This window comes from Ovis aries, chromosome 6 (genome assembly GCF_016772045.2).
Source record: "Ovis aries strain OAR_USU_Benz2616 breed Rambouillet chromosome 6, ARS-UI_Ramb_v3.0, whole genome shotgun sequence".
Classification (NCBI taxonomy): domain Eukaryota; kingdom Metazoa; phylum Chordata; class Mammalia; order Artiodactyla; family Bovidae; genus Ovis; species Ovis aries.
In genome coordinates, this window is record NC_056059.1 from 102187697 (window position 1) to 102210895 (window position 23199).

The window sequence follows — 23199 nt, forward strand, 5'->3', positions numbered from 1 at the left end:
CTATTCCTGCTGTTGCATTTTGGTTTTACATTTTTCCTTCAAATAAATGTCTTTTCTCATCTTTGCTTCCTTCATCCCACTCCCTACCCTTCCGATTTAAATTCTTTTCCTCCTTAATCTGACTAATCCAGCCCATTCTACATACCACAGACTTGCTCTCAGTGACTACTGTACTGCACTCAGTGTTTGGCTGCACATTCTGGCCCTAATCTCAAATTGTTTCAAGAATGCTAGTTTTTTTTCTTAGGCTTTGCGTTTATCTCCTTGAGGGCAGGGTCCTTATCTTAAAATTCTGCTGTGCATTTTATTGTTTTAGTGCTGTAAGTAATCACACTCAGCTCACATTTGCAAGGCATAGTCGACTGAATACATCCATCACAGCTATTCATTTAGTAAATGAGATAATGAAAACGCAAGTACTCGCCAAAGGTAAATCATTATTATTAATTCCCTCATTCATCATACATGTACAGCAGCCTCAGGGGCTAAGGAGCCTAAAGCTTGCAGCTCTTATTTTGCTTCAGATCTCTCCATTTTGGAACCAGCCAAGAAGTTCAGATTCATCTAGGGCTTAACACGGGGGGTCCAAGAATAACTTAACCTTCAGGTCCCGCTGTACCAGGTTTACCTTATACTTCTGAGAGTAAACCCAAACGTTTGAAACTCAAATGATGAGATATCCTTTGCTCATGAATTCAGTAAGACTTCCTGGTTAAATTGTGGACACCCAAATTTTTTAGCTTTCAGGAGGGTCACAGCTGCTAGGACATATTTTTACCAAGCTGTAATATGTAGTTCTATAGAAAAATGGATGTCTTTATTTTGTTGCATTATGCCAAACTTTTTACTTCATTTTTTTTTAACTTTAGGATTATCCGAACTTCAGAAGGAAAATAACAAGATTTTACATACTTTATTTTTATTTTTATTTTTCAAAAAGATGAGAATGGGAGTTTTCCTGAAGGCATCTGGCGTTGACCAAGTGTTCCACAGCATCTCTGAAGATCACTTTACAACTGTGGGAAAACTCACCGGGCTGTTTTCGTCGACCCCGCCATTTCCAAGTTGCAATATTGCTGCAGGGAACTGGCACAGCCCCGCTCTTTCTCGCATTCTTCTCCTCACCCTTTCAAAACCCCAATCCTCCCGGTGAGAATATGGAAACAAGGCTGGAGACAGGGGAAGTCAAAGTGGGGGGGGGGGGGGGGTTTATTTAGATTCGCAGAGGAAGAGCAGGGCATTTTTCCATTCTCACTCTCATTCCCCAGGGCCATAAAGTTCTGTTTCCGAAGTTGGAAGTGTGGGGGCGGTCGGCGGCATTTTCAACTTGGTCTGAAATTAGGAGTCCACCCCGGAGGAGCTAGTAACTTTTCCTGCGGGGTCATCAACTTGAGCTTCTGGCAAGCCAGAAGTTCGCGAAAAGCCAGGCCTAAGGCACCGGTTGTCATAGGAACCTGGGCGCCGGTCTCCCCGGCGACCTCGTCTCTAGGGAGGGGGCGGGGCTGAGGAGCCGTCGGGCCAATGAGGTCGAGGGGACGGCGGGGTCGGAGATCCGCGGGGCTCCAGAAGTCCGAAGAGGGTTGATTGACAGGGACTGGGGCGGAGCCGGGCGAGCGCCAGAGGTGGAGCCCGAGAGGAGCCGGGAGCTCCGGCAGCCGCGGCGCGGCGAGGGTGACACACCGGGATTACCGCCCCGAGAGACCGTCGTGGCGGGCGAGCAGCGCTCCTCGGCTTCCCGGTCTGCGTCAGGCGTATCTCGGCAGCGCTCGGAGCCGGCGGCCGGAGTTGAGCGGCCCCGCTCCGGAGGGTTCGGGAAAGCCCTTGGAGGCGCGCGGGGCAGCCGAGGGTGCGCTAGCGCTCCAGGGTCTGGCGGTCGGCCGGGGTCGCCGCCGGACAGCGTTTCGGAGGCGTGGAGGAGGAGGAGATGCTGCTTCTCTTCTCCCTCTCCCCAGGCTCCTTCTCCAGCTTCTTCGGCCCACGCCCGCAGCCTCTTGGGGGAGAGGAGGTGGTGGCTCTCGGCGCCCGCGGCGGCTGCCGGCGGCCCGCCTGGACGCCGCGTCCCCGCTGCCCCTGCTCCGCGCGCCAGTAGCCGGACCGGGTCTCGGGACGAGCAGGTAAGGACGTGCGCTGTCCTGGGCGCTGGGCTGGAGGGGCGCAAAGTGCCAAACAAAGTGTGCCGCACTCTCTATTCCTTCCTCTGTCTGGTTTTTTTTTTTTTTTTTTTTTTTTTTGGCTTCAGCCTCTCAAAATCAACCTCTCTATGGCCCTGGTGGAAGGAACTTTCCTTTGGTGGTGTGTTAGGGTGGGGGTGGGGTGGCGGAGTGGGTAGGAAGGATGAGATGGTGTCTGATTGTGAATTAGGTAGATCCGCCTTCTCGGCGGAGGAAAGTCGGATCCTTAGGAATTAAACCCCAGAGGGGATGAGTACAGAGATTGTGGGGCAATCGAGAGTGACCTTACCCGCATCGTGCTACTCCAGCTCTGTGCGTGCTGTGGAAGGGCTCCCGGAGTCTGTTTCTCATTTCTGTAAATGATTGTGGACATGGTGTGGTTAGAGGCCGCCCAGAAGAATGTGTATATGTGAGGGTTCGAAGAAGAGGGGGTGGGGTGGTGGGGAACAGTGCAGAGGGACGGACACTGCCTGATGCAAGCTCTTTTATTGCTCTTCTCCGCGTTCTGGAGTTAACCAGCCCTCTCCCCGCCCCCGCCTTTGCTCATTGCAAGATGCTGTAGTACCGAAAGCGGGGAAGCTAAAGTTTGGTAGAGGCAAGAAAGTTTTCACGAAGTTTAATTTCCCTGTATTGTTAAGTATATTGGAGAAGGATGAACTGGGATAAATATTACCACTAAAATAGATTTACAGCAATACAGTTTTCGTTGGCCTTACCCAGAGATGATAGACTCCTCCACGCACTGGGGCAGCTCTTCTGTTCGACAGCCTGTGTCATTTTCGTTTAATTGCATCTTTGAAACAACAAACGCGGTGACTTCATAGGGAGCTTCCTGGAGCTGAGTTTACCTCTCAGAAAATGGGGCAATCGGGTTTGTTTTCAAGGCGGGGACCTAAACAAAATGTAGGACACCTGATCTGTGGGTTGACGGGCGCACAGGTAACTGATTAAAATGATTTTAAAATTTAGATCTGCAGAGGTTACTAAAGGATTGGGGGGACGGGAGGAGGAAAGAAGTTGCTGTGTTTTGAAACAAGCCTTGGTTATTTTCCCAAATTCTTGATGACTGGGTTGGCAGGATCAACGTGAAAACTTGCTTCATGCTCATTGCTCGCTTGTGTTGTGCTATGATACAGATTATTTTTTGTGTTGTTATCATCAGCATCAGTAAGTTCTTGTATGTATTGATTCAGTAAATTCGTACAGAAGCCAATGGTCTGCTTTACGGTCCAGTTTTAGGTTTAGTTTACCTTTTTCATAATAACTTTGTGTTCTAACTTTGATGTTCTAGCGGCTTTGTGGGAGTATGTGTGGGGGAGATGGCAGAGTGGAAGCAGGAATTAAATAGAAAAAACATCTAGGTTAGTTATTAAGAAAAGGAACTAATTTGTAGTGTGTTTCACTTTTACAAGAACTTATTTTTTAGCTCTTATGTAGTTTGTCTTGGATTAACATTTGTTCCACCAAAATTTGTACTTGCATGAGAAGCCCACTTATTTTTAGGAAAGTGATTACCAGCATTTTAAAATATTTACAGATAGCTTTTCATGTCACAAGTAACACACACAAACCATAAAAACCAGTGTCAATTGCAAGGATGGACTATGATGCGATCAAAAGTTTTAAAACCTACATTATTTTTTCTGGAGGCATGCCTCAAATGAAAAGTGAATGTGAAAATTAGCTAATAAGTTGTTTTTAGTAAATGATAGATATCAGTTTTGAATGGAATTTATGTTTTGTTTTGTTTTAAATTAAGATGAACAGGTCAAATCCTTGCTTTATTCTACTTTAGTAGGTCAAGGATGGGATGAGGAACATTGTAACTTCTTCCGTATCAGTTGAGTATGTATTTTTTCAGCTCATCTTATTGCTCAGGCCAGACTTCCTAGAGAAGGGATTACTGGGGATAAGCCCCTGCTGCTGCTTCCTTTTTTATTATTTTTGGACAAGAGTTTGTAATTTACAAATAAACTACAAAACACTTTTGTGGTGCAACTAAATTGTAATTAATACCAATTGAAATCGAAAGAAAACACTGTTATACCTCAAGCCTGTGCATCTAGGAGTTAACTCCTGTCAACATTTTCTTATTTTGGAATATGCTTTGGGAGAAGTCTGTGCCATGAATTAGAAGAGTGAGTTGAAGGTTTTCTTCTGTCAGGCCTCTGATGTAACCAAGTGTGACTCATTTGAGTTGATGTCTCTTTGCAAGGCTGGGGCCTGAAAAAGGAGAAAGGATATCTGGTCTCAGGACTGAAGAGTTAGTGCTGATGGGGAAGGGTGAGGGTCTCTTGCACTCTTTCCCATTTTTTTCCACTGACAGCTTTTCTTAATTTGAAACTTAAGAACAACCCAGGAACTGCATTTAAAAAGCTTTTAATGAGCAAATTATTATAGAACATTAAATGGTCGAAGTTAAATTAAAAGTTACATAGTGTAAATTTGTTTGTTGTTGCCCAGGAAATCCCATGACAGACTCACTTGTAGGTACCTCACATCAAAACTGTGGTCTGTAATTAACAGACTTAAAGGAGGAGCTTAAAGGTTGCAGGGGGAAGGATGGGGGAAGGGGTGGTTAGGGAGTTTGGGATGGACATGTACACGTGCTATATTTAAAATGGATAACCAACATGGTTCTACTGTGTAACACAGGGAATTCTGCTCAATGTTGTGTGGCAGCCTGGATAGGTGGGGACTTTGGGAGAGAATGGATACATGTATTTGTATGGCTGAGTCCCTTTGCTTTCCACCTGAAACTACCACAACATTGTTAATTGGCTGTGCTCCAATACAAAATAAAAAGTTAAAAGAAAAAAAAAAACTGGTCTGTAAACTGCTCTATGAGGAAGAGTTCCAGTAATCCTGTGAGTCTAGGGGGCAAAATGAAAGCCCCTGTTTGATTCCTGTTTAGTGTCAGGCCCTGTGACTACGCAGCCTGTATGGAGGCTGGATGACAGTAGCTAATAGCTTGTGAGGCAGTACGAGACCAGTTGTTTAACTTCTTAAGGCAGAAGGACAGCAACTCCTGTATGGGCTAGTGCAGAGGCTGGTGGAGAGTTGAACCACAGATGCACATGTTTTTTCCCCCAGGGTTTGCTTAGGAAATACAGGAACTGGTCTAAGCACCTGTTTAAGGATGTTTGCCTTAGCCTGTGCTCCACCACTGAATCCTGCTTTTTCTTTATTTTTCTTTCTTTGATTCCAGTATGAGACTTGATTGAAACAGACTTCCTCAGAGAGAATTCTGCTGTAGTATAAATAATGTGGACTTTACCTCAGAGACACATGTGTCCAAATCCTTAGGAACATCTTTATCTTTATTTTCCACATCTGTAATTTAATAATACCTACCTCTCATAGTATTTTGAGAATGAAATTAATAATATATATATAAAGGTGGCAAGTACAAACGGACAGTAGTTTATTTCCTCCTTTTTTAATCTCTTTTACATATTTGAAAACATTCAGTAATAGCAAAACTTATGATGGTGCACCCAAATTGTTCCTGAATGTTTACAACATGTAACTCACCGTAGTCCTCAGGGTGAGCTTGAATCTGGGTTGCTGAAAGGCCCTCTTGGCTACCAGCAAATAAACGTCTTTGGTTGTATACTGCATCTGTGCTTAATAAACAGTTTCTTATTTTCTTTCTAGTTTAGTGATTCTCTGGCTGCCTGATAGAATCACCTGGGTGGCTTTTAAAAATCTTAATGCCCAGGACTCAATTCAGACCAATTAAACAAGAATCTTTGGGGTTAAGACCCAGACATACATATTTTTGGAAGCTCCCTAAGAAATTACAATGTGGAGCCAACTTGTGAACCAATATTCTAGTCCTCTCTAGAAGGTTAGCATAGAAAATTCGATTCTCACAAATGTAGCACCAGTATTGTTATATTATGTACTTTCCTCTACATAAATCACAAGAATTTAAAGAAAATAAACTTGCATCTTCTGTGTCTATACCCATCTACGGGCTTTTTACTATTTGAATCAGAATGTAAGGTATAAATACTTCCCGCCTGTTCCTTAAAGCTGCGCATGTTGTTAAATTTAAATTAATTTAATTAGGTATCATTTAAAGTTCAGTTTCTTATTTCACTGAAGAATTTTTTAAACCATTTTATTGAGGTATAGTTGACTTACAATGTTGTGTTTAGTTTCTGCTGTATAGCAGAGTGACTCAGTTGTATATATATTTTCCATTTTTTTCCCATTATGGTTTATCCCGAATACAAAGTATCATTCCTTGTTGTTTATCCATCCTATAATAGTTTGCATCTGCTAATCCTAAACTCCCTCCCCTCACTAACCAAATTTTAAGGACTCAGTAGCTACTTTTGGCTCAGTAGCCGCTGTATTGAACAGCTCAGCTATGGAACATTTCTGTCATCACAGAAAGTTCTGTATTACCTAGAGATTTTAAAATTTATATTCTAGTTTCTCCTTTGAAATGAGATGTATAGAGTCGTTTCTGTCAGATTTATAATTGAAATTATATATAGTATTATTTTTGATAGTTTCTTAAGGAGAAATACCACTTTTTTGATGCTTATATTTCGTCTTTCTTAGGTTTCTTGTGCCTAGTTGTGAGGTTTTCTTTCTCCAAGTTAACTGAGAGGAGGAACTTGAGTGTCCTTATGTTTGTCATTTATATCAGTATGCTCCGAATCTAAACAGATTCAGGAAACAGAGAAATTCATCAATTCAGCCTAAGTGCTGGAATTTGACTCAAGGTTTTTCTTTCTGGAGGAGGCTCTTTTTTTTCTTTTGCAAATGAAGTCTGTTTGTTGTCATATGATATGATTGAATTTTCCAACAGAAAATCATCTTTAGTTTTAACATGAACATGCACCAGAGACTTTTTCTTCCCACAAGAAAGCATCCCCTTTAACAAAAACGAGGTTCCTAAGCAGTTTGAGATGTTTGAAAGCTAACACTACGTCATCAGTTTCAGTGGTATTTGTCACTTGTTAACTACTGAGGCGCAACTTAGAGGAAACTGCACTCTAGTTCATCTCAGCTGCACACCGCCCCGCCTCCCCCCCCACCCCCCGCACCATAAAAAAAAAACAAAATTCAGTTTTTCTTATTGGCTTAGGGTTTTAGACACTTTTTCTAGAAAAATGTAATTTCTAAAATAAGCATTTAAATTATTAAGGGATTATTTATTTTAGGTCTTTGTGTAGTCAAATACCTCTCTGGAATATATAGTGTTGAAGTGAAGAAATAATCAGTATTTTGACCCAGGAGTTTCCCTTATCATAATATTTTGAATGATAAATATATTCCCTCAGAGTCTTTCATATTCTTGACTTTGAGGTATAATTTCATAGGATTATTTGAATGCAGTATTGATTAAAGTCATTTTTCACAGAGTCTATTTTGATTTTACTCTCATGGCTAGTTTCTAGAAGTGAAGGAATGAACTTCAGACAATGATTCAGATGTAACGTATATCAATTTTCTAGCTACTGTATGAAAATTTACAGAAGCTAAAATGTATCCTTGTAGCTGTACTTCATGAAAGCTGAAATAGATGTTTTATTAAAAAAAAACTGATGAGTTATACTTGAGTTTAAAAAAAAATTTTAGATTAAAAAACTGATAAAAATTTTAAAATATATAATAAATATAATTTAGGAGTGCTTGATTATCAAATGTAAACTGTCTAAAACTGTTCTGTGGTTATATACCATTCAGTTGAGTTCAGTCAGAGCTTTGAAATTCTGGCAGTGCTTTGAGGTATATAAAAATAAATAATAAGTAGGATATGTTATTACTTAATACATGACAGTATTGCTATTTCAGTTATAATTCAAGTCAACACATACTTCAGTGTTCATTGTTATATAATTCTTACAAAGAAATCTAGACTGTATTGTTTTCCATTATTAAAATTTAGTGGAAATTTTCAGTTTTTATTAAAAGAAAATATATTAATGTGATCACATATACTTGTGTAACTAAAGACAAAGCAGAGCTATATTAAAAAAATAATTCATCTAAATCTTTGTTTGTGCTTAAAGACTTTGTCTAAATTCAAAGGTATTTTAAGGCTGTATTGAGGTCCTGAGGTTTAACTTAAAAATAGATGATATTGTTCCACCTAAAGGGATTTTAAAGAATCACTGTTGATGGACCAAGCCAGTTGAGTGTTTTCTAACAGCCACAGTGATGAATCTGGAGTAATAACCTTATTGTGATGACCTGCTCCCTTTTTAGTTGTTCTATATTCAGCAAGTATACATTGAGTACAGTAAGTGTACACGACATAAAGTTCAGTAAGTGCCTCTGCCAGACACTCTGCTAGCCACTGGTGATACACAGAGATCACATTTCCAAGGCAGCAGATAAGTGGAATAGTCTGTGCCCGCATATATTTGATCATCTGAGATCACGGCAAGTAAACCAGCCTGTTGACAGGATATATTGACACAGAAGAGTTGTGAAGATAAAAATGATATGTGAAAATCGTACAAACATCTGGGTACTGATTTGAATAGACATGAGTTGGTTTTAGCTGCAGTTGGGCACGGTGTTGACCATCCCTCTTTGACTTAGAGTATAGCACAGAATTTCGAGCACGGACGCTGGAGCCAAGCTGCCTGGAGTTTAGTTGCTGACTCTGATATACAGGCTCTATGGCCTTGTGCAAATTTTCACTTTTTTTCCATCTACAAAATAAGGATTATAGCTAAGCCTCTTTTATAGGTTTGTGGTAAGGATTAAATGATTAATTCATTGAAACTTGTAAAGCAACAAAGCAGTACCTAATACATGTCGTTGTTCAGTCACTAAGTCATGTCCGGCTCGGCACCCTCATGGCCTGCAGCGCAGCAGTCTCCATGGGGTTCTCAGCTAATGCATATGGGTATTTAATAAATATTAGAGTATTGTTTTTGATATACGTACATTTTACTTATAACAGTTTTTTTTTTTAAAAACATTGGGTAAAGGTAATATATGAACTTAAATGTGTTTTTTTGTTTCAGCGTTCATGGCCCTGCTTGTTCCTTGGGTTACGTGTTTCCGTTTCTTCCGCTCACTACTTGGACTTGATATATGTTATCTGTGCCTAAGTTTCACATGCTTCGTGGAACTTGTGAAAATAAATGTCATTTTCTTCAAACTGCTCTTTTTTTTGCCATGCCTTGTAGCTTGTGAGATCTTAGTTTCTTGACCAGGGATTGAACTTGGGCCATGCAAGTGAAAGCACAGAGTCATAATCATGGACCACCATGGAAGTCTGCAAACTACTCACTTTTAGAATCCTACATCTCCTGTTTTGGAGTTACTTTTTAGATCATGTGACATGTGGCACATGTCTTCTTTGAGAACGGATTTGCTTCAGTTAAATAATACATTCATATTCTAGTAAGGTGAATGATTAAGGAGGATTTACTGATTTAAATTGGAAAATGATTGGAAAGTAAATGGAGCAATTTTAAAATGAGACTGTAAACATGATTAGAAAGGAGAGTCCCAGAAATGTCTCTGATAATACTGTGTTTGAAGCCAAAGGTATCTATCCTCCCAAAGTGTCTATTTTGAAAGTTAACACTCTCAAGATATGTAAACTGTTCAGTCACGCAAACAGGGATATTGCTGCAGTCCATGGAGTCACAAAGAGTTGGACACAACTTAGTGACTGAACAACATGTTGTTATGCTCTTAGGAGTAAGCATTTTGTAACATAACGTAAAATTCTTGAGTAAGTATTACTGGACATTTATCCTGTTACTGTGTGCACTTTTAGACCCTTTAATATTCTAATGTACCTTATGAATCTCCAAGATAATAACATATACAGTTATCCCTTACTGTTCTCCAGGGGATTGATTCCAGGACCCATAGGAATATAAAAGCTGTGACTAGTCAAGTCCCTTATGTAAAATGGCATAGTATTTGCATATTACCTATGCAAATCCTCCCACATACTCTAAATCATCTCTAAATTACTTATCATATCTAATACAATGTAAGTACTGTGTAAATCATCGTAAATACTATATAAATCTTATGTGAATAGTTGCCAGCGTGCAGCAAATTCAAATTTTGCTTTCTGGAACTTTCTGAAATGTTTTTCCCCCCAAATATTTTCCATCTGAGGTTGGTTGAATCTGTGGTTGTGGAACCTGTGGTTACAGATGGTCAACTGTTTATCATTTTCATTTCTTTGACAATTTAACTGCAGAATTTGTAATGTATCTCTTGTAACAGGGGAATTGATTTGGGAAATATTCTGTGTGCTTGCCCTATCCAAAACCACTGCAATGAATTGTTTTGCTTCTTCTAATTAGAAATTGCATTGGGTTGCTAGTACAGAACCCTGGCATAACAGGGCCTAAAGAAGATTGGGATTTTTTTTTTTTTTTTCTGTAACATAAAATCTTGGCATAGTACTCCAGAGCTGCTGGATAACTGTTTCAAGAAATAACAATGAACCCAGACATCTTTTTTTCCTTCTCTGCCTCCTTATAACATGGCTTTCATCCTCACGATGCCCTCTTGGTGACAAAATGGCTGCTAGCATTCTATTAAAAATGTTATCCTTCTAGTTAGACAAAATATGGAAGAAATAGAGAAAATGGCAAAAATAACAAAAGATGAGTGTGCCTCCCAGCTGAGTCAGATCTTCTCAAAAACTTTTCTTGAATTCCTTACCCAATGCTATACATCATGGGATGCTGGGAATTGTTTTTTGCTGGGCACTTGGCTGTCCCCAACCTGACAACTGAAGAGAGTAGATATTGGGGATTCAATTATTGTTTTCTTCAGATTTCCTGACACCTGATCTCCATTAGTTTCCAGCTTAATGGTATTTGGTTGTAGTAGGTATGGATAAATTATAGATCCTATGCTAGGTTTTGGGGTGAATACTGGACTTGGTTTTACTGACTTATCACTTGATAGCTAACACATCTATTATGTTAATTAAAGTGCCTTGACCTAGAAAATAATTAAAAACTGGATTTACTGTCTGTGGAGGCTAGTTCACAGAGATTGTTTAGTATTTTATACTTTGTGTGGTTTGATACTTAATTCCTTGTAATAAATATGAATCATTCACACAATTTTCATTATTTAACCTACCATTGAAATATTAAACTGAGTTACTGATAACCTTTAACAGGACAAAATTAATATATTTATGTTCATTCTCAAATGTGTAGCTTTTGTGAAAACTAAATCTAGGCTGTGTCATAATTTGCTGTTTACATTCAAACAAGTTTGGAAGCATAGTATAGTAGAAAGAGCACAGATTTTAAATTTAGGTAGTCCTTGGAATGTATTTTAGATCTTTTAGTAATTAGAGTCATTTTGGATAAGTGATTTATCCAATCTCTTTGATATATAAAATGGAAATAATATCTACCTCAGGAAGTTCCATGAGCTTTATTCCTGAGTCATTACATATATAAATTGGTTGGGCACAGCCCATTGATTCAGTTAATAATTCTTTACCTTTCACCACACTTTTCATCTGTATATATTGGACAAAATAGCAAACTAGGAAATATGATTCATTATATGGAGAAAAAAGCATGGCTTGTCTCTTTATCCATGCAGATTTTAGCCTCAGAAGTATGTTTTGATTAGGTCACTGACTATGCTTTGGTTATCAGATGTATTCCGAGTAAGATCTTTTTAGACATAGTAACTATGCATTGGTCACTTTAAAGCTAAAATGATTGACATCTTAAGGGAAATAAAATGGGCAAACCTGCCATGTCCCCTTGAATATGTGAAAACTATGAAAACTGGTAGAAAAAATACCCACAGAATTATTTGACGATAGTTAAAATAGCAGCAATTTAAAATGTTTTACAAGTAATGTAAATTTTTGTTGTAATGGTCTTTTGTTTCTTAACTAAACTAATTATACAGCTGTAAAGCATTTGACTGACTACTCTGTGTTTGGAATTATTTTTGGTATATTGAGGAATGGGCTTCCCTAGTGGCTTAGTGGTAAATTATCTCCCTGCCAGTGCAGGAGACACAGGTTTGATCCCTGGATTAGGAAGAACCCCTGGAGAAGAAAGTGGCAACCCACTTCAGTATTCTTGCCTGGAAAATACCATGGACAGAGGAGCCTGGTGGGCTACAGTCTCAAAAGAGTCAGCCATGACTTAGCGACTTAAACAACAACAGCATTGAGAAATACTAAAAGAGGAAAGGAAAATGGCTCCTACCAAAAAAATTAAAATCTAGGAAAAAAAAAAAAGCAAATAATGAAGATAGGTAACCATTATATTACAAAACAATCAATACAGTACAAGTTTTAAGAAAGTGTGGCTCAGTCAAAGGATTCACTTGGGTAGAGATTGATCTGTCTTGGAGACACTGTTATTATCTGGGAGCAAGCATGGTGTATCATTTGTTGTTGTTAAGTTGCTAAGTCATGTCCGACTCTTGTGACCACATGGACTGTAGCCCACCAGGCTCCTCTGTCCATGGAATTCTCCAGGCAAGAATACTGGAGTGAATTGCCATTTCCTCTTCCAAGGGATCTTCCTGACCTACTCACTAGATAATTTTAATAGTGAAAATCATTTGTAACTTTTAGTTTAAGGTTAGAAGTAATGATCTTATTAAGGTGCAATCATTAAGAATAGTTTATGACCCACTCTCCATTCCATTCTTAGTGCATTTAAAAATTGTCCTTTGGTTTGGTTGACAGCTGTGTTTACAGAGCCCCAAACTCTTGGTGACTGCTAACAAAGTTTCTTTTCTTCTCCTTTGAATTGACTCTTTCAGTAAGCTTGCATGCCTTGTATGTGGTGCTGTAGAAGGGAGATAAGAGAACTCCAAAATTTCTAAATTTTAGTTTACCATACAGTTTTAAAATTCATTTGCAATATAAATTGATTGACATTTGCTTTATTTGGAGAAGTGAAATTTATATTCTGGAGTTCTTTGAAACATAAAATCTCTATTCACCCTTTCCCTTAACTGTTTTCACAGCTTTTTTTTATTTCCCCCACTTAAGAATTTCATAGCATTCTCATGCAAATAGTTAGATGATCATACAGTTTTTCACTCATTGAAAAGTTTTGTTGCTCCACAAGCTTTACAGTAGCAGGTAAAGTGTGTTTTATTAATTTTAGGTATCTTATTTTTCAGAGTAGGCAAAACATGCATATTGAACAAGATTGAAAAGTACCAACATTAAGAAGTCAGTCATCTTTCTAGTCCTGTCTCCAGGTCCCCTCTTGGGGTGCTTTGCTGTAACCTTCATTTTTAGTAATGTCATCAGAGCCAGGAGGAAACATTATATACCAAACTAATGGTTCAGTTTTCCTTAATGGGAAGCTTTATGTGTACCCTCTGAGTATGCTAAAAAGTTCTGTGCTTTTGAAAATAATTTATAGAAAGTCTTCCTTTTTTATATATTTAATGGTTCACTTTTATTTTTTTTATTTTCTCCCTGCCCCCAATTACCTCATTAGTCAAACATGTCTCACATTTTTGACCTGTTCATCTCCATTCTTTTGTTACCAGTTAGAAATCTATTAGTAGTAAAAGCAAAGTTGAATGTTTTACCATTAATATACTGTTTTGTTTGTTAAGTTGGACATTTTCTTTTAACTGAGGTTGATAAATATTTGGTACAGCTGAAGTTGGATTGTTTTGCAGTTGAAGGGCAACTTAAATGTATTTTGGTTCTTCTACGGAGTATTGAGTTACAAAGAAACCCTAGTATACAGAAATGTTTGGTATATAGAAATTCACTTACTCTTCTGGTTTTCTTGGTTAATGCATGAAAACCGAAGACTATATATGGACCATATATGGACTTTTACTTTATACTCGAAGTTCAAATTTATTACCTGCCTAGACTGCATTGGTAGAAAAAGTAAGAGCCTACTTTTCTGATAACATTGTTATCGCTCTTTGTAATTCTGCTGTCTTTTATGTGTACCTTTTGAAACATAGGCAAAAGATAGGGTAGATTGTAGTTTCTAAATGCAAGCTGTATCTGAATTATCTTATGAATTGGTTAAAATAAGCATTTTGGGACTTAAAATGTACTCCACATACAGCTTTCCTAAAATTGGTAGAAAATAAATATGCTTTTTATTGTATCTTTTTAGGAATCCTAACTTCCCCCTTTGAAAAAAAAAAGTTTCACCATGCTTTTATACGTTTGTTTTATAAGTTAAAAAATATAAGTTAATTTGTTGGGATAATGTTATACATACCCTTCAGTAGGTATCACTAGCCTCCATACCTGTAGGGACAAGAAAGGTCAGAGATAGTTGAGGGGGAGAGGAAGACAGTAATGAATGATAGATATTGTGATGAACGAAAGGGCTCATACTGTAGCTAACATGGACATCTGCTGCCCACCTGGAGTCCTGCCCCATCTCCTTTTCTCCCAAGATTTTTATATGACATTTCTTTAATTTGTGAGATTTTCCAATTTATAAATACTGGCACAATTTCACACTTTGGAAAATACGGTCTGGGCCGTTGCTGTCCAGGAGAAACCTCAGTCTGCAGGCCAAATAGAGCCCATGGGCCACGGTGTGCCCCCTGTGCCCTAGATTCTTTTAACAACCTTACACTTGTATGAACTTGCCATATTTTGTTTTGACGTTTATTAAGGGATAATAATGATAACGCTTCCAGCTGTCTGCCTTGATTAATATTTCACTTTAGCATGTTAGTTATATAAACATTGGATTTTTGCGTGAGAAGACAGGAAAGAATAAGACTGTTTTCTAAAATGTGTCAAGGACAATGTCTGTGTAAATGTATCAGGGACTTGGTTCTATGATGTTTCTTAGAAAAATTTAGTTCTCAATCTCTTTCTTTCTCAAAGTCTGTCCTTCTTCTTTTGCCTGCCTGCACATCCAGTATCTTCGTGCTCTTCCCATGAATGTTCTTTTCATTTGCAAGAATTATGAAAGAAATCCTTCGTAAAGAAACTCTGCAGAATGAAAATCATTCTCTGACTGACTTAAGCTGCACAAACTTCTAGACATTCTTCACTATAGCATTAAAATTCCATAGCCTTAGTACTATTTCTTTCAAATGTGCTTTTTAAACAGAAGAATGACTGCCTTTAAGGCAGACAGTGAAAAGACTCACACAGAGGCAATCTAGGGGGGCAGGCTCGTAACCATGAAAGATTTGACCCCAAGCCATCAGGAGGGATGGTTGAACTGAGATGCCGTTTACAGTGGCTCAGTACAGAGAAACGAGCATAATAAAGCAGCAAGACTTCCGCTTCTAGCCAAGATGCAGTAACAGGGACAAGATTCTGTCCACACCAGCTAAAAAACGAAGAAAATGTTGGAGACAACTGTTTTTAAGCCACTGGATGTCAGGCAGTGAAAGACAGTGATATCCATGACAGAGAGAACTAAGGTGAACCTTCGGATTGCTCAGGTTACTAACTTGAGAGAGTTTCTAGGCTGTGGTGCAGGGTGGGAAACCAGGTGGAAAATGGTGTACACCCTGAATTCAGCACTTATTCCTGAAAGTCTGGGGAGACTAAGGCAACCAGAGTTAACAGGACAGCGTAGTAAGGTGAGAACAGAGCAGAGAGAACCCCAGAAGGGTTCCTGCAGAGGGGCCTCTCTGAGTGCTCAGCTGAGTACTCTAAACACATGCATGTGAGGAAACTGACGGACTGTAGAGGAGCCGCACAGAAGGAAGAAAAGGAGCAGTGCTTGTGGGTGCTGGCGGGGCTGGGAATAGTGCCTGTTCCCACAAACCAGACTGGAAGGCCTCAGGGTTCATAGGGTGTTAGATAGGGTACACAGAAGAACGCACCCCACCAAACGAGCCCTAGACCTGCATTGCTCTGGGCCAGACTAACACATCTTAAAAGTTAGACCTGAAACGATCAAATTTACAAGTTTTCAAGTAATTTAACTTCATCCCTAAGCAAGACTCAAGAATATGTCTAAGTTCATTCAGTATCCAGCAAGATGAAATTCACAATATTTGGCATTCAATCAAAAATTTCCAGGCTTGTAAAGAAGTAGGAAAATATGACCTGTAATGACAAAGTAAATAGATTAGACTGCACACAGAGGTTAGAATTGACACAGAGGTTAGAATAGCAGAAAAGTACATTAAAGTAGTTTTTATAACTGTATTCCATATGTGCAAAAGTTAGTAGGAACACACTGAACTTCTCAATATGAAAACTAGAATGTCTGAGATGAAAAATACAGGGATGGGATTAATGGCAGATTAAACATTAACAACCTAGATAGCATTTTGAAAAGCAGAGACATTACTTTGCCAACGAAGGTCCGTCTAGTTAAGGCTATGATTTTTCCAGTGGTCATGCATGGATGTGAGAGTTGGACTGTGAAGAAGACTGAGCACCAAAGAATTGATGCTTTTGAACTGTGGTGTTGGAGAAGACTCTTGAGAGTCCCTTGGACTGCAAGGAGATCCAACCAGTCCTTTCTAAAGGAGGCCAGCCCTGGGTGTTCTTTGGAAGGAATGATGCTGAAGCTGAAACTCCAGTACTTTGGCCACCTCATGGGAAGAGTTGACTCATTGGAAAAGACTCTGATGCTGGGAGGGATTGGGGGCAGGAGGAGAAGGGGACGACAGAGGATGAGATGGCTGGATGGCATCACTGACTTGATGGACATGAGTTTGAGTGAACTCCGGGATTTGGTCATGGACAGGGAGGCCTGGTGTGCTGCGATTCATGGGGTCGCAAAGAGTCAGACACAACTGAGTGACTGAACTGAACTGAACTGAAACATCACAGAAGAAAAGATTAGTAAACTTGAAGACAAAACCAGTATAAAAATCATTCGAAGTGAAACACAAAAAGGAAAATAGTTTTTAAATTAACAGAGCATCAATTGTGAGATAACTTGAGGTGGGCTAATATACATGAAATATGAGTCCCTAAAGGAGAGAAGGCCATGATGAAAAAGACACTTGAATAACTTACGGCTGAAACTTCCAAATTTGATGAAAGCTATACACATGCAGGTTCAGAATCTTAATGAACCCCAAGCATAAGGAACATGAAGAAAATTGCACCAAGGCACATCGTATTCAAACTGTTCAAAACATGAGAAAGAGGCAGTCTTACAAGCAGCCAGAGATGCAGAGAGGAATAAGGATAAGTGTTGACAGTATATTTCTTGTTAGAGACAATGCAGAGAGGAGGACAGTTGTAGCAGTGTCTTTAAAGTATCGAAAGAAACTGTCAACCTAGAATTCTCTCCTCAGTGAAAATCTTTGAAAATTGAGGTTAAATAAAGACTTTTTTCGGAGATAAAATAGCTGAAAGAATTGCTCACCAGCAGATCAAAGAATGAAGTTCCCCAGGCAGAGGGCAAGTGATACCAAATGGATAAAAAATAAAATGCTAACGACACTGGTAAATATATATGATACTTTTCCTGTTATTTAAATATGTTTTAAAGGTAATCTATAAAAGGCTGAGAAAAGTAGATTCATAGGCCCATTCTATATAAGAATCCCCAAATGCAAAAATGAAATAATAATGGCTAACATATTTTGGCCACTTACTATGGGCAAGAAGTTTTATATCATGTTTCATTTAATCCATCTGACAGTCCTTTAATTAAGTACCATTGTTGTTACCTTAAGGAAAGTAGGTTGTTAGGAGGCTGAAATAACTTGTCCAGGATCACACAACTGTTAAATGAATGAGCAGGAACTTAAATTCATTCTGACTCTAAAGCCTAGATACTTCACCGTTTTCCTACACTGCCTTCCCAGGGAAGGAGCAAAGAGTATAGAACATGTGATCACAGGTCAAAGAGGATGAGGAAGGAGTTAAGGAGGAAGGAATAAAGAGGCGGGAGTTGGGCAGATTTCATCAATTCGTTATGTATGAATCACCGATTATTTCTAGTTAGATGGTCAAGGCTACTGAAGGTGGCATTTTTCTTAAATTTTATTTATTGATTCATGTGGCTGCATCGGGTCTTAGTTGCAGCAGGCAGGCTCTTCATTGTGACCCGCAGGCTTCTCTCTAGCTGGCAGGCAGGCTCAGTAGTTGTGTGCTGGACTAGTTGCTCCACAGCATGTAGGATCTTAGTTCCCTGAGCAGGGATTGAACCTGGGTCCCCTGCACTGACAGGCTAATTCTTAACCACTGGACCACCAGGGAAGCCCTAAGGTGGCACTTTTAACTCTAATATTGTTTTAATGTAAGCTTTACACAGATGTGGGAGCCAGTGAGTTCGGATGTCTTGTTTTTAGCTTCACATAGTTTAGAATATGCCCTCTGGAGTTACGGAAGGGAGGGGATGAACCTCCCTGTTCAGGCAGCCAGCTCTTGCATCACTTCAAGTAGCTCTCACCAGTTGGCTGGGCTACAGGCCCAAGTTATTTAAATAAATTTTCTCTTTCATTTTTAAATAACAGTTGTAGTATTTTAACACTTTACTTGCAAGGTCAGCTAGCCAGAAGAAAAACTAATTTGATTTGTGCTAGTAATAACAGTGATTAGGTCACAGGGGAATGGTTTAAAAATACCTATGGATATAAAGATTGGTACTTTTTAATGTGCTTTTACTACGTGTAGTAAACTTTTTTAAAAAGAGGTAATTTATTTTAAACAAAATAACAATGTAGTATGGAGTATGGCTGTAGTATGGAGGTTGCAGTATGAGATTTCCCTGGTGGCTCAGACAGTAAGGAGTGGCCTGCTATGTGGGAGACCTGGGTTCGATCCCTGGGTTGGGATGATCCCCTGGAGAAGGGAATGGCTATCCACTCCAGTATTCTTGCCTGGAGAATTTCATGAATAGAGGAGCCTAGCCAGCTGTATGTCCATGGGGTCTCAAGGAGTTGGACATGACTGAGCAACTAACATTTTTACTTTTTTCACCATGGAAGTTAAATACATGTAAAAGTAAAATGCATGGGTTTGGCCCACAGGTTGAGAGTGGGACAATGAAAGTCAGTTGACCCTTGAATAACACAAGTTTAAACTGCATAGGTCTACTTATATGCAGATTTTTTCCAGCAATGTTATAGCGCTGTGTGATATGTGGTTGGTTGAGTCTGTGGATATGGGGGAACCACATATATGAAGGGTTGACTGTAAGTTATACACTGATTTTCAACTGCATGGAAGATCAGTGCCCCTAACCCCTGTGTTGTTTGAGGGTCTGTATACATTGTGGCTTCTTATGAAATGGTATAATATCATGTGAAGATAGACTGGAATAAGTCAAAGATGTGTACTATAAACTATATAGCAGAGATTAAAATGACAAAAAGTTATAGCTAAAAGCTAGCAAAAGAGATAAAATGGAATCATGAAAGCTGTTGTTAATCCAAAAGCAAGAAAAGAAAAAAAAAGGTGAGAGGGAAAACAGACGGGACAAATTTTTTTAAAATAGCAAAATAATAAATCCAACTATATTAATAATCACATTGAATGTAAATAGTTAAAACACCCCAGTTAAAATGCAGAGCTTGTCATATTGCTACAATCTGGTCTTGATTTTTAAATCCAATCTTAACTGATTAAAGGATGGGAATTCCCTGAGGGGTCAGTGGTTAGGGCTTGGCACATTCACTGCTGTGGCCTGGGTTCAGTCCCTAGTCAGGGAACTAAGATCCTGTAAGTTGTGCAGTGTAGCAAAAAAATAAATAAAAGGATGGAAAAGATATACCATGTTAATACTGATTAAAAGAAAATTGGCTATATTAGTATCAGACAGAGTACTTCTCAGGACAAAGAATGTTACCAGGTTGAAAAAATACCATTTCATAATGACAACAGGATCCATTCATTAAGAAAATATAACAGTTCTAAACATTTATGCACCTAATAACAAAGCTTCCAAATACTCAAAGCAAAAACAGAACAAGTGAAAATTGACAAACCCACAATGGTAGCTACAGATCAATATGTCTCTTTCAGAAGCTGACAAAATTAGTACAAATGTACCTTGGAGATATTGTGGGCCCAGTTTCAGAGCACCACAATAAAGTGAGCCACACAATTTTTTTTGGTTTTCCAAAAGTTATGTTTATACTAACTGTAGTCTACTAAAAGCAATAGGATTATATCTTTAAAAACAATGTACTTATCTTAATTAAAATGTAATGAACTTGCTTGATACAGGATTGCCAAAAACTTTCAATTTGTAAAAATTCAAAATCTGAAGTATAATAAGTAAAACAAGGCTCAATAAAGTGAGGTGTGCCTGTAGAAAATCAGTAAAATACAGAAGACTCTAACAACATAATCAACTGACTTAACTTTTATAGAGCACACCACCCAACAACAGGAGAACCAACACATTCTTTTCAAGTGCACATAGAATAATCACCAAGATAGTTCATATTCTGGGTCACAAAACAAGTTTTAATGCATTTAAATTTATTCAGGTCATAAAATGTCTGGGAAATTCTCAAGAAGTTGAAAACTAACACACTTCTAGATAATCCATGGCTCAAAGAGGAAATGAGAAAGCATATTATTTGGGATAAAAACGATGACACAGTATATAACAATGCATGGCATGTAAGCTCCTAAAGCAAAACTTGGGGGAAATCTTATAGCATTCAGTACCAACCACAGAAAAGAAAATATGTCTCACACCAGGTTTCTCATAGAAAAAGAAGCAAAGTAGTAAATAGGAGTACACTAAGTAGAAGAAAGGAAAGTATGAAGGTCAGGAAAAACAAAACAGAAAGGAAGAAAAGGATTGAAAATCAGTGAAACTTAAAGTTGGTTCTTCGAAAAAAACCAGTTAAATGTATAAACTTCTAGCCAGACTGATCAGGAAAAAGAGAAGACACTACTGATGAATGAGAGAGGCGACATTGCAACAGATTCTGCACTTAATGAAAGAATAATAAATGAATATTATCGATGATTTTATGCCAGAAAATTCAACAACTTGAAAGGGACAATGAAATCTACTGAAATATAGGCCCTATCAAACCTTACTATTGGATTGGCCCAGAAGTTCTTTCAGGTAAAAAAAAAAAAAAAAAGGAGCATGATACATTTCTTTTGTGCTTTCCTGGAGAAATTAAAATTTAAAACCTCCCAAGAGTAATGTCTTCAGATAACTCTATTTTACTTTTACCTAAGCAGTTCTTTAGAAAGCTTGGAAGAGTACTTACATGGATTTTTTTCCCTTACACATGATGATTTATTTAAAAATGCTAAACATAAGGTGGGGGTTTCCCAGGTGGCTCAGTGGGTAAAGAATCCACCTTCAGTACAGGAGACGCCGGTTCAATCCCTGGCTTGGGAAGCTCCCCTGGAGGAGGAAATGGCAACCCACTCCAGTATTCTTGCCTGGTGAATCCCGTGGACAGAGGAGCCTGGCTGGCTACAGTCCACGGGGTCACAAAGAGTCAGACACGACTGAAGTGGCTGAGCACGCATGCAAACATAAAGTAGAAGGTTCAAAGGTTTGTTCAGTGGCTCAGTCATGCATTTTATAAGGTTCGTGGGGTGGTTTTGTTTTTTCAGCCTGCTATTCATCTGAATATTATCTCGAATCCTTAAGGCTTATACTCCAGTATTTACCATAAATATAGCTGCCACAATTCCAGATATTGCCTGTAGATACATCACTGGCTGATATGTTGGGGGTTCCCACGATCAACCCAAGTTCCATACTGTGTTCAGATAGCTCACAGGACTCCACAGAATAAATTGATCACAACAAAAGGGTGCAAAGCAAAATCCACAAAGGGGAAAAAGGCAATGAGACAAAGCCTGAAGGAAACCAGGGGCAAACTTCTAAGAGTCCTCTCCCAAGGGAATCACACAGGCTCCATTAGTTTAAAGAGTTGCTTACTGTTGCAATATTGCACATTTCTTTTCACACAAGAGTCTTTGTCTACACTATTATATGGTTGATTTTCCAAATTGATACTCTTTTTTGAAAAGGGTCACCTTATTTACCATAAGAACTTTCATCTTTTCTCAGTGAAGTTACTCTTTTTCGGTTTGACATTTATGAATTTCCTTCACGTTTGACAGAATGCTTCTGCCATGGTCAATTAAATAGTCAGTTCAAGTGGAAAACCAGTTGGAATTATCGGAGAAATGTAATCAGTTTGGGATTTTACAGTGGTACAAAAGTCATCATAATTCATTTCCTAATATGACGGTTGTAGTATGTTGTTAGGTGCTCAGGCGTGTCCAACTCTTTGTGACCCCGTGGACTGTAGGCCTCCAGGCTCCTCTGTCTATGGGATTTTCCAGGCAAGAATCCTGGAGTGGGTTGCCATTCCCTTCTCTGGGGTATCTTCCCTACCCAGGGATTGAACTCAAGTCTCCTGCATTGCAGGTACTGTCTGAGCCACCATTCCTGACCATGTGCTATGTTGGCCATGGATTGAAACAGAACAGTCCTTTAATGAAGAAGGAAATTCCAATAAGGGATTGTTGATTTTGGAAATGCCTCTGACAATAGACTGCTAAAATGTAGGTGTAGGTTTAAGAAAGTTGAAACGTTCTTCATAAATAGACTTTAAAATTATTCACTTTTGAATGAAGAAAGAAATCTGTTAGGAATATAATTGCACTGCTTACTTAAGATTTAATTACTTGTGGAAGTAAGAGATTGTCATCCAGTTTCTTATTCACTAACAAGTTCGAATATCCTACTGAACTACATGTTAATGCTAACATATATTTTAGTTGTTGTTCAGTCTCCAAGTTGTGTCCAGCTCTTTGCAACCCCATGGACTGCAGCCTGCCAGGCTTCCCTATCCTTCACTATCTCCCAGAGTTTGCTCAAACTAAAGTTCATTGAGTCAGTGATGCCATCCAACCCACTCATCCTCTGTCACCTGCTTTTCTTTCTGTCCTCAATCTTTCCCAGCATCAGGGTCTTTTCCAATGAGTTGGCTCTTTGCATCAGGTGGCCAAAGTATTGGAACTTCAGCTTCAGTATCAGTCCTTCCAATGAATATTCAGGGTTGATTTCCTTAAAGGTTGATTGGTTTGATCTCCTTGCTGTCCAAAGGACTGGTCCACATGAAAAAAAATTTTTCAATATCAGTTAATGACATGATTAAT

At 38.8% G+C, this 23199-nt stretch overlaps 1 protein-coding gene across 21 annotated transcripts in view; it reads left to right on the forward strand.

Moving 5' to 3' along the window:
• The first annotated feature begins 1673 nt into the window (after window positions 1-1673).
• The window catches only part of PTPN13 (protein tyrosine phosphatase non-receptor type 13), a 226989-nt gene continuing 205463 nt past the window's right edge, over window positions 1674-23199 (forward strand). For 20 of the 21 annotated variants that reach the window (XM_012180310.4, XM_012180312.4, XM_042251610.2 and 17 more), the window contains exon 1: window positions 1674-2114. Coding sequence is in view for 1 of the 21 variants with exons in the window: in XM_042251611.2 (XP_042107545.1) it covers window positions 3030-3110 (81 nt within the window). In the remaining 20 variants the exon portion in view is untranslated. Of the gene's footprint in view, window positions 2115-2982; window positions 3111-23199 lie in introns of those variants that run through there. The other variant, XM_042251611.2, reaches the window with a different exon arrangement.